The 12,652-nt window shown below is 38.8% G+C and overlaps 1 protein-coding gene across 2 annotated transcripts; it reads left to right on the top strand.

Annotated features, from left to right (window-relative positions):
* The first annotated feature begins 32 nt into the window (after positions 1–32).
* Positions 33–12,652, top strand: LOC121375649 (F-box only protein 8-like). Of its 2 annotated transcripts, none has more exons than XM_041503204.1 (6): positions 33–124; positions 2,807–3,074; positions 4,780–4,909; positions 6,189–6,307; positions 7,555–7,739; positions 11,559–12,652. In XM_041503204.1, the coding sequence occupies exons 2-6, from the start codon at positions 2,860–2,862 to the stop codon at positions 11,753–11,755; spliced, it is 846 nt and encodes a 281-aa protein (XP_041359138.1). In that variant the 5' UTR covers positions 33–124; positions 2,807–2,859; the 3' UTR covers positions 11,756–12,652. The 2 variants fall into 2 exon arrangements, with proteins under 2 accessions (XP_041359138.1, XP_041359137.1); XM_041503203.1 differs by having other exon boundaries at positions 65–171.

The raw sequence follows: 12,652 nt of genomic DNA, 5'->3' as shown, positions 1-12,652 counted from the left end.
TTGACATTTACGTTCAGGTAATTTTGGCGAATGGAAATCGACGATTTTGTTTGCACCGATACAGCTCCACGTCAATTTCGACACTGTGATGGAAATGTCATCGAAGAAATGTTCGAAACTAACGGTTAATATCATTGTTTGCATTTTGCAGAATGATTACTTTGCAGACAGGTGGGTTAAGGGTTTGTTAATAATATATTGTATATGTGTCGTTGTTGGTGGAATATAGGATTATTTTATTTGTTATTATGATAAAATCTGACATTTTATCGAGTAAGAAGGTCTCATGCCACAGCTTCTAACCGGAATCTAAAGTTCACCAAACAAGGTAATATAACGCCTCTGGGTTTTTATACTATCAGTGTCACTTATTTGTTTCATTTTGAGTATAGTGCCAGCAGTGTCATTCTTCGGTAGAGCTTAATATTTATTAAGTTTTTATTTATATACTGCTCACAAAAACATGGGGATATTGAAATATTTGTAACATTAACATGTTATGATATTTAGGATATTTAATTACAATTTATGCACAGGTCAAGTCAGGTCATAGGGCATAATGTACACATTCAGATCACGCTGTTGTAGCGCACACCTGTCCAGGACAGGAAAGGGGTTTGGGGTAGGTGGGAGGAGGGACCACCTGCACTGGCAGGTGCAAGAGAGCACCAGCAGCTCAGCCAGGGTTGGTAGTGAGCTGGGGCACTTGTGGTGCTATTGAATTTTGAATGTCCTGTAGGATTAAGTCCAAAATATTTTTAAAATATTGTGCAGTTTTCATGAGGTAATTTGGAATGGTTCATTGTGTTTATTTCCTTTGCACTCGAATGCAAAAGGAGATAGAAATGTACTTAAACCGCATAAAACATGCTGCATGTGGATTATTTTTTATCATAAAAGGCTCTGAGGATTGTGATTGCTCAGTCACTTGCTGACTTGTAGTTGTAAGGTGCCGATTAACACTGAAGGAATGACTAAGAGCAATAGGGATGATCCAGGCTGGACAAACACAGACTTATACAGGTCATCAAATGAATGTCTCTTGATCAGTTTGTCATTAGCAGACTATGGGAGCAACACCGATCAACAGGTAGAGTACAAGACAGACCACAAAGTGGACATCCAGCTGCCACCAGCAGACGCCAAGACAGACTCCTTATCACCACCAGACGCCAAGACAGACTTCAGACACCAAGGCAGACTCCTTATCACCATAGCCTTCCGTAATCGGCATATCAATGCAACTCAGCTACAACAGCAACTCCAACAAGCAACAGGGATCTGGGTCTGCAAACAAACAGTTCATAACTGCCTGCATGCTACTTTGTTATGCGCCCTTTAGCTTTAACTCTGGGATGGTATCAGCGTCATGTGTGATGGACACACACTTGTTGGTCAAATATCAAGTTTAGTGACAAATCCAGGTTTAATCTGGACTTCAGTGACAGTTGTGTAAGGGTTTGGCGTAGGCTAGGTGATTGCTACCAAGAGGCTACTAGGGTACCTCATTATCGGTATTGAAGTGGGTCAGTAATGGTGTGGGGTGGCATCACCATGACACGCAGAACAGTTAGATCTCCATATTTGTCGAGAGAAGAGTTGCAGGTCTGTACTACAGAGATATAACATCATCAATCGTCATGTTCTACCATTTGCTCATCATCATGGCACAGGATTTGTGTTCCAGGATGACAGTGTCAGAGCTCACCATGCACATGTTGTCACAGATCATCTACAGAGTCGTCAAATCTGACTATTCGCCCGTATATAGGACACGTGTGGGATATCCGTGGTATATGTATTCAGCAACATCAACAACCACCATGAATGCTGGTAAAATTAGGCAGGGCACTGCAGGAAGAGTGGCATCAGGTTCCACAAATGACGATAGGCCACCTTTTAAGTACCATGCAACAAAGGTGTAATGTATGTATTGATGCTAGAGTAGGTTGAACACTACATGTATATTGACATCTTGTGATTTTCATGACGCCACCCGTGACAGGCATTACATTTATTGTGGGACCTAAAATAGATTTGATGTTGTCAAAACCAATGAAGTTCAGTGCATATGTATGTAAGTTATGTTAATGTTGAAAATTATTTTTTAGTATGATAGAGTTTTAGTAATTTTGGGAAATATCTCCTACATTTTGTAAGCAGTATATATTTACTTTTTATTAACAAATTACACAGACTAATAGAAATTTTGTTTGTTATTTCCAAAACAGTTTTCCTTTTTTATATATGTAAAGATAAAGTGGAATTATATTAACCAAAAAATCCCACTGAAAATATTGGCTATTGTGAGGTATTTAACTGGCTTAGAGGACTATAGAGTAATTTAAACTGAACTCATCCACAGCAATTTCTAAATGCCTGGGGTAAGAGGTGTAATGTTAGTTTCTACCACTGATGTCACCAGACATAAAGACACTTGTTTTTTCTGTTACAGTAGGGGGCGGGACGTAGCGCAGTGGTAAAGTGCGGTCAGTTTGGGATATTGGGCTATTTCTCATTCCAGCCTGTGCACCACGACTGATATTCAAAGGTGGTGGTATGTGCTATCCTGTCTGTGGAAAAGTGCATATAAAGGATCCCTTGCCTCAGAAAAAATGTAGTGCGTTTCCTCTGATGACTATATGTCAAAATTACCAAATGTTTGACATCCAATAGCCGATGATTAATGAATCAGTGTGCTCTAGTGGTGTCGTTAAACAAACCAAAACATCTGTTACAGTATTTTGAATCTCATCTTTATGTTAAGAGTAATTTTGATGTACTTATGTCACCATTATTTTTGCAGGTTAACAGATTTGTGAAAATGTCAGAATTGCATTTCAACTTAAAAGTACTGTGATGGGACAGATTCTGAAGAGGTTACAAGAGCTAGATCCAGTCTGCAGAGGGTTAGGCGGTACTTCCAGCTCACAGAACAGCAATGGCTTCCCCGACCTCTCTCAGCTACCCCCAGAACTGGGACTGGCCATCCTGTCTCACCTCAACCCCACCGATCTGTGTCTGGCAGCGTGTGTCTGGCAGAATCTGGCCAACGATGAACTGCTCTGGCACGAGTTGGTGTTTCTCTTCTTTTATCTGTTCTTTATTACTGTTAGGTTTATTACTATTATATTTATTACTGTGATGCAGACCTCGCCATGAAAAATAGTAAGTTGAGTGATTATTTACTCCCCTAACATAGATAATGATTGACATTTAAGATATTGCCATATAATTATTGAAACCATTTAAATTCACAAGCAAAAGGGAGTTAAAAATTACTCTCCTTGAACTAGTCTCGGGAGTGATGGCAATGAAAATGATAGCTTCTATTAATTTTGTAGCTTAGCTTTAGCTTAGTAACTGGTTTAATATGTCCTTATACCACTAGGGTTTCGAACACGCCTATTCCGAGTCAGGCCTTCGATAGGATCGGGGGTCTGACTCGGGACAGGGATTTAATTTTGTAAATAGCTTATCATGTTCTGTTACAGATCTTGGGCCTAATTCACAAAGCCCTCTTAGGCTCTGCTAGACAACAAAGCCTGCTCTTTGCAAGTCTTTTTGCATTCCCCTGCGAGATCGCAAAGTTGTGAGAGTTTAGTGAATTAGGCCTCAGGTTTGATCCATAGTTATTTTCCCATTTGTCACAGAGTTACGGTCCTTGAATTTAGAAGTTATGAAAGAGAGAACAAAATGCAGACTTTATTTTTGCAATGCCTAAGGAAATTAAGATGAATGAAATTTTGTATATAGGTGTTACAGATGAAGGTTAATTTTCATGGTGATTTACCTATTTTTCACAGAGTTATGGTACCGGCCTCGGTGGCGTCATGGCAGGCCATCGGTCTACAGGCTGGTAGGTACTGGGTTCGGATCCCAGTCGAGGCATGGGATTTTTAATCCAGATACCGACTCCAAACCCTGAGTGAGTGCTCCGCAAGGCTCAATGGGTAGGTGTAAACCACTTGCACCGACCAGTGATCCATAACTGGTTCAACAAAGGCCATGGTTTGTGCTATCCTGCCTGTGGGAAGCGCAAATAAAAGATCCCTTGCTGCCTGTCGTAAAAATGAGTAGCCTATGTGGCGACGGCGGGTTTCCTCTAAAAACAGTGTCAGAATGACCATATGTTTGACGTCCAATAGCCGATGATAAGATTAAAAATCAATGTGCTCTAGCGGCGTCGTTAAATAAAAACAAACTTTACTTTACAGAGTTATGGCCCATCAACTTGGGAGATACGGAAACATTTTGGGCCCTGTAGGGGACATATGTTGCTTTACTAAAGCCTTTAACAGTACTCTCAGAATGCTTGTTCATTTACTTTTTGTTTTTCAAACATGATACACGTATTAGCAGATTGCAAGTGATGGTTTTTAATTTTAATACAAGTATATTTTTCTAAAGAAAGGGTGCCAGAAATAGGAAAACATCTTGAAAATCTTCAAGACCAGTACCAATCAAAATTTACCAGTTCACCAGACTTTCTACTAATCTGTCAGCCTACACCACAATGTACCTGTAGTTTAATATAATAAAAACATCCAGTAAAACCAATTTTTTTTTTTTTCTTGCAACTTTTGCTTGTATTGAAGTAGATTCAGAAGAAAATAAATTCTTTATTTGAACTGGTGGTTATATTTTTAACTCGTCCATCATAATTTTGACTTCATTTCGTGAGCAGACTAGTATTTTCTGCCCATTGTACAGGTCATTTAATTAACTTAATAACTATACATGTTATGTATAACAGTTTAAACATTTGACGTTTTTCAGTTTGTGCAAGAGTGTTTGGGGTTATGTGAGCGTCTATTCACACTGTCGCCATGCCATAGGATTTTCATACCGCCGTATGTTTCTGCAGTTAGACGAGGCATCTCTTACGTTCAACGGAGATCCCTTTGAAGTGAGTATCACATCATGGAATCTATTACATCAGTGCTAACAATCTTTGAGTCTTAAAATATAAACTCTCAAGTTTTTAAATTCCAGTTTGATTTCATATAAAAACAACTTTCAGGAACCTTTTCAACCTATTTCTAGAATTTTTATTTTTTAACAATTATATACTGATGTCCATAAGAAATTTTACCTACATAAAATCTGAATACTTTGAAAAGTTTGACATATATTGTTGCTAATCAAAAAGAACCAATTTAGCAACAACTTTTCAAACATGTTGCATGCATCACAAAGTGCATTGTGACGTTTAGATGTTGAACTACATGATACTTTCATATCCAACCACAGTGTTTCTACCAGAAAGAACGTTTTGGGTTTGGCATTATTGAATTGAAGGCAACCACAGTCAACAGAGGGTATGGGGATCCTCCCCCCTCCCCCAGAAAGAAAATGGCTAATGTTTAGGGTTATGGTTAAGAAAATTATACAGTAATGATAAAGATTCATTGATTTTGTCAAAAGGTTAACTTGAAAAAATAAAATATGCCAAAACATTTGGGTATGGCGCCATACCCGTTTTATCCTCTGGCAGAAACCCTGAGTTACCATACCATTTGTTGGTTTTCTATAATACAACTTCATGCCTTGTAAATTTCATTTTCGTGCTTAGAATATTATTGTATATGTGTATTATGTGTCTGGTATTGTAGTAATGTTTTAATATGTAATGCCATATGGGTGATCATATATTTTTGTATTAACTTGCATATTAATTACACGTTATTTCTTAGAATATCAGTGTCTGTATGATTCTAAGTTCTAATATTTGAAGTAGTCCAAACTTCACATTTGCCTAATACTAATATTTTTAATAAACACTAAGGCATAGTTTTGATTATTTGAGCAGTTTTTTTGATAACTGAAATCATACTTTACTTGGATTTTATTATTTAGATTATCCATTTCCATACATTCGAAGTGTTTTTGGTCATCCTGGTGTTTTTAATATCACAAAATGCATGTCTCATATTTTTAAAAACGCACATGCGTCTGAGAAGTAACAGTTATGGAGTCAAGTTTTAGTCTCTTTTTAAGAGGGTATTTCACCATTTCAAAGTCACAGACTTACTCATTTGTAACTTTATCCAATTGTGTTACAGGTTTGTATATTAACTAAACTTAGTGTTAATTTTCAAGGGCTGAAACTAGGGTCTGCCCCTTTAATGTTTGTAGTAGTTCAAATTTGACGTTGCCTCATACTAATGTTAATTTTTTTTTTGTAGGGTGTGGAGTACCTAATCCATTATGAGCTTGTGGATGATGAGCCTTTGGAAATTGCTAAATTTCTTCACACTGCCAAGAATCTATTGCCAGAGAAAAAAAGAGAATTTCTAGACAGAAGGTACATTACAATATTTGTTCTAGTATCTTTATGATTTTATCATAAAGCATATAATTAGATTCTTAAACTGCTTGTTCATTTTGTCCTCTTTGTCAGTTACTGAAATTGCAGTAAAGAAATGCATTTCAGATTCAAATTAGAGTGTGCAGACCCACAATAAAGTCAACTAGGCACAGAATATAACTGGTGATAACTACTTTATGTACTTATGGTCATCTTAGCACTTAAGATTGAACTCCTGCAAGTAAGAAAATGTACATGGCAAAAAAACATGCTTTTGAAAAAAAAACCTAAATAGAATCCCAAGGCAAAAACGTGCTGTGGAGAATTTCAAGCTCCACAGCATTGCCGATTGCCGTGGGCCATTGCAGGTTTTGAGATTACTTCATGGAAAGGGCCCCTCGCCCATAGGAACCAGATTTGATGGCATGTCAATCCACACAGTCACAAAGCCTTTTTTTTAATTATAAATATACTGGCGATAATTGTGTTTGTGAGCTGTGATGTTCACATTTGATGGTGATTATTGTGTATAAATATACTGGCGATAATTGTGTTTGTGAGCTGTGAGGTTCACATTTGATGGTGATTATTGTGTATTTTAGTGTTCATACATGTTATGTTGCCAAATGATTAAACTTTCAAAATACAGCACTTACATCAAGTGGTGTTTTGTGTTGTTTTTAGTAATTAAAAAATCTTATTGATATACTATATGCACACATTGTTTCTATAGGCCTCTATAGATGGCCATCTAGAATATTTCAAGCCTGATTCATCTGTTGTCTGTGTGGATGACAGTGTTTCTGCCAGAATACATTTTTTGGGTATGGCGCTGTGAAATTGAATTCAGCAAGTCAACAGGGGGTATAGAGGACCTCCACCAGAAAGAAAATTGGTTAAGTTTAGGGTTAGCGTTAAAGGGACACGCCCTAGTTACGGCTAGTTGTAAACCATTACGGCGTTGTTTTTCGCTATTAAACCCATTTTTTCACAAATAAAATTGCACTTTACTTACATTTTATTATTTAGAATACACATGTCCATTCACCTGAAGTGCTTTTTGGTAATCCTGGTAATCCTGATGTTTGTAAAACCACGAAATTCATTTTTTGTATTTCTTAAAAAGCCGCGCGCACTCGAGAAAAAAACGTTAAGCAAGCGAGGTCCAATCTATTTTTCATTTGATCTTTTATGACAACTGTTTTCATTAATTTAATATCAAGTGGTGTTTCATTATTTTTCAGAAGAGATGTTCTTGCCCACCTATTAAAATTACAGAACTTTGAGAGAATGTTTTTGCCGAATGCTCTGCGTCAGTTCTTTGCGGAGATTTCGGCACCCAATGACAGGGATGGGTTTCTTGCTGAAGTAATTGATCGATTTTCTGATCAGTTTACGTCATGTAACCCCAGTCTTGGTCTTAGCAAGGGTATGTTTTTGTAATTTTTCTTCAAGTATATTATAGCCATGTCTACCTTTGTTCAGTTAAAATATAAATTGGACTTATTATTATTAAGGGGGACAACTCTGTACAAAGTTGTAAAATATTTCATCATGATTTAGCATGGTTTCAGTTAATAATTTTTATCTCACCTGTACTACGTAAATAGGTGGCATATAGATATTACTTTTATGGTGGCGGTGATGGAGTCGACGTTTGCATGGAAGTTAAATGTTAAAATTTCATGTTTAGATCAGTTTCACGCAAACTATAAGTTCTAGGTCAGTGAAACTTGGTTTATAGTTGTACATGTACCTATGGATGTTCATCACAATGTACCAACAAATGTTACAGTAGGTGAGACATTTAATCCTGCAGAATTCTTGTATGTCCGTAGCCTACGTTATTTCTGGCTGCCAGCTAATTGGACAACATCAGCTTGAAAGTAACATGGGTATATGTTTTATTTATGAATTTAGACCCTGTCACAAAAGTATGAATTTTGTACAGGCAGTGGCGTAGCATTGGTTGCCAGTGCCCAGGGCAAGGCAAGTACTGCACCCCCTAACCAGTGGACTGTTAGCACTCCCCGAGTCCCTTCCACCAGTTCAGAATTTTGCGCCCAGGGCAGCCACCCCGGTGGCCCCACCCACGTTACACCACTGTGTACAGGGTATTTTATATAATTCACACCACTTTGTTACCTCCATCTATTGTTTGTGAAGTTGATATAGCTCAGTGCTAGAGTGCTCATGTGAGAGCAGTGACTTGTAGGATCAGAAGTTTGTTTTGATTAACGACACCACTGGAGCACATTGATGTGTTAATCATCGGCTATTGGACGTCAAACATTTGGTAATTCTGACTCATAGTGATCAGAGAAAACCCACTACATTTTTCCTAATGCAGCAAGGGATCTTTTATATGCACCATCCGACAGACAGGATAGCACATACCACAGCCTTTGATATACCAGTCGTGCACTGGATGGAAAGAAAAATAGCCCAATGGCCCACTGACGGGGATCGATCCCAAACCGACCACGCATCAAGCGAGCACTCTACCACTGGGCTACGTCCCGCCCTGTAGGATCATTCAACTTTAATGGGGTCCCTCATTTTCTTGCTCACCTGAGCCAGTGCCCCACAACTGGTTTTTCAAATGCTGTCTTAACAATCAACAACTAACCCAGTGTCCTGGACAGACAACTCAGATAGCTGAGGTGTGTGCCCAGGACAGTGTGCTTGAACCTTAATTGGATATAAGGACGAAAATAAGTTGAAATAAAAATGCTGTCTTGTCATGAACTTTGCTTTTTGTAATTTTGATTAGCGACAGTTGGTGATCAGTTGAAAATTGAGTAACAGCTGCTATTTAACATTTTAGAATTGTGTGGAGACCTCAGAAATTTGTATAGCGAATTGCGAAGCAGTACTGAAAAAAAAACATTCCCTGCTTGTCCAGGAAAGTGGATATAAAAGATCCCATGCTGCCATTTAATAGGAGAGCCACTAATTTCTAAAACTATATGTAGCTCTCTATCTTTACCTTTTGGCTGACTGTTCAAAATTGCACCTCACTTCCTTCATCAAAAATGTGCACCCATTCTTGGCTTAATCCTACAGGACATTCCAAATTCCAAGCACCATACCACCCTCCGCCTGTTACCGGCTACGATCGGACTGCTGGTGCTCCCTTGCACCTGCCAGTGCAGGCGGTTCCTCCTCCAACCCACCCCACTCCTTTCCTGTCCAGGACAGGCATGCGCTATAACAGCTTGTTCTGAATGTGCACGTTAAAACACTCTGACCTGACCTGATTTAATAGGAGTAGCTTACAGGTTTCCTCTCTATCAAGACATTGTGTGTTAATAACCATGCCATACATGTATATCAAATAGCTCAAGTTTATAAGGTGCTATGATAATGTTAAAAAGTTAAAGTTTGTTTTGTTTAACAACACCACTGGAGTACTTTGATTAATTAATCATCGGCTGTTGGATGTCAAACATTTGGTAATTCTCACTTGTAGTCATCAGAGGAAACCCGCTACATTTTTACTAATGCAGCAAGGGATCTTTTATATGCACCATCCAACAGACAGGATAGCACATACCACAGCCTTTGATATACCAGTCGTGCACTGGATGGAAAGAAAAATAGCCCAATGGCCCACTGACGGGGATCGATTCCAAACCGACCACGCATCAAGCGAGCACTTTACCACTGGGCTACGTCCCGCCCTGTAGGATCATTCAACTTTAATGGGGTCCCTCATTTTCTTGCTCACCTGAGCCAGTGCCCCACAACTGGTTTTTCAAATGCTGTCTTAACAATCAACAACTAACCCAGTGTCCTGGACAGACAACTCAGATAGCTGAGGTGTGTGCCCAGGACAGTGTGCTTGAACCTTAATTGGATATAAGGACGAAAATAAGTTGAAATAAAAATGCTGTCTTGTCATGAACTTTGCTTTTTGTAATTTTGATTAGCGACAGTTGGTGATCAGTTGAAAATTGAGTAACAGCTGCTATTTAACATTTTAGAATTGTGTGGAGACCTCAGAAATTTGTATAGCGAATTGCGAAGCAGTACTGAAAAAAAACATTCCCTGCTTGTCCAGGAAAGTGGATATAAAAGATCCCATGCTGCCATTTAATAGGAGAGCCACTAATTTCTAAAACTATATGTAGCTCTCTATCTTTACCTTTTGGCTGACTGTTCAAAATTGCACCTCACTTCCTTCATCAAAAATGTGCACCCATTCTTGGCTTAATCCTACAGGACATTCCAAATTCCAAGCACCATACCACCCTCCGCCTGTTACCGGCTACGATCGGACTGCTGGTGCTCCCTTGCACCTGCCAGTGCAGGCGGTTCCTCCTCCAACCCACCCCACTCCTTTCCTGTCCAGGACAGGCATGCGCTATAACAGCTTGTTCTGAATGTGCACGTTAAAACACTCTGACCTGACCTGATTTAATAGGAGTAGCTTACAGGTTTCCTCTCTATCAAGACATTGTGTGTTAATAACCATGCCATACATGTATATCAAATAGCTCAAGTTTATAAGGTGCTATGATAATGTTAAAAAGTTAAAGTTTGTTTTGTTTAACAACACCACTGGAGTACTTTGATTAATTAATCATCGGCTGTTGGATGTCAAACATTTGGTAATTCTCACTTGTAGTCATCAGAGGAAACCCGCTACATTTTTACTAATGAAGGAAGGGATCTTTTATATGCACCATCCCACAGACAGGAAAACGCATACCACGTCATTTGTCTAGTTATGGTGCACTGGTTGGAACGAGAAAAAACCCAGTCAGCTGAATGGATCCACCAAGGTGATGTTAGAAGGAGTTTCCATTCCATGATAAATAAGTTTGAAAGAAAAATAAAATCGTTTCCTTTCTATTGATCGTATATTTGTGTTTTAGAAACCCGTCGTGTTGATGACGTCTTCCTCGTTACAGTGGGCGGGACGTAGCCCAGTGGTACAGCGCTCGCTTGATGCATGGTCGGTCTGAGATCGATCCCCATCGGTGGGCCCATTGGGCTATTTCTCGTTCCAGCCAGTGCACCATGGCTGGTACATGTATATCAAAGGCCATGGTATGTACTACCCTGTCTGTGGGATGGTGCATATAAAAGATCCCTTGCTGCTAATCGAAAAGAGTATGGTGACAGCGGGTTTCCTCTCTCAATATCTGTGTGGTCCTTAACCATATGTCTGATGCCATAAAACCGTAAATAAAATGTGTTGAGTGTGTCGTTAAGTAAAACATTTCCTTCTTCCTCGTTACAGATGCTGTGTTTCTGCTGTGTTACTCTCTCATCATGCTGTCCGTCGATCTATCCTCACCTCACGTCAAAAACAAGATGTCGAAGCGAGAATTCATCAAAAACACCTGTCGAGCCACCGCAGAAGTCAGTAACGACCTGGCAGGTCATCTCTATGACAACATATACCTTATTGGCCATGTTGCCCCTCAAACATCATGACATAAAATGTACCAGTGTTTTGGTACATTCTAGGGGGCCAATTTCAGTTATCGACATTTTCACAAATGTAAGAACCAAATGCTAAGTGGTGGGATGGAGGAAGGGGGTGGGGGGTCATTGTCAACATATGTTTTTAAAACAACAAGAATCGGAATGAAAATATTCGTTATAGATTATCTTTTTGAACATATGCTTTTAGTAGGGGAGGGTTACTAAGAATGAGTAAGGATAGTGTGTTTGTGAAAATGTTGATAATTGTGAACGGCTCCTAAGCTGTTAAAACTGTTGAACAGTCTTGGGACACAGAATTATTTTAACACAGAAATTAATCATATCTTACAGGATTAATCGGAAGCAAATACATATTACAAATGTAGTTGGATTTTGATAGTAAACTAACTTACTAACGTACTTAACTTGAGTGAACATTGCAAAGCTGATTAGTGTGTTACCCTGAACTGTGGGATTGATGAAAGTTATTCATTGTCACGGGAAGTTTCCTTAGACCAGCAGTAGCTTTGTGAATGTTTTATGTTTAAGCATTGCAATTCTTGCATTTCCACGTTGCTTGCTTTAACCTGAATGACTTGGTGACAAATCACCCATATCACTGTCCTTTTTTTTTTTCGTCTTTTTTTTTCATTGCTTAAAGTTGGGTTCTTATGTATCTGCATCCTCTAACTACTAAACTACTGTCATTACACTGAAGTGAAAGTTTTGTTTTGTTTAAGGACACCACTAGAGCACATTAATTATTCATTAGCTGCTGGATGTTACACATTTGATAATTCTGACACACTGTCTTCAGAGAAAACCCACTACATTTTTCTGTTAGCAATAAGGTATCTTTTTACAGTGGCGTAGGAAGGTACCAAAACATTGGGGGTAACACACACA

The sequence above is a fragment of the Gigantopelta aegis genome, chromosome 6 (assembly GCF_016097555.1).
Source record: "Gigantopelta aegis isolate Gae_Host chromosome 6, Gae_host_genome, whole genome shotgun sequence".
NCBI lineage: Eukaryota > Metazoa > Mollusca > Gastropoda > Neomphalida > Peltospiridae > Gigantopelta > Gigantopelta aegis.
This window is presented reverse-complemented; position numbering and strand designations above follow the sequence as displayed.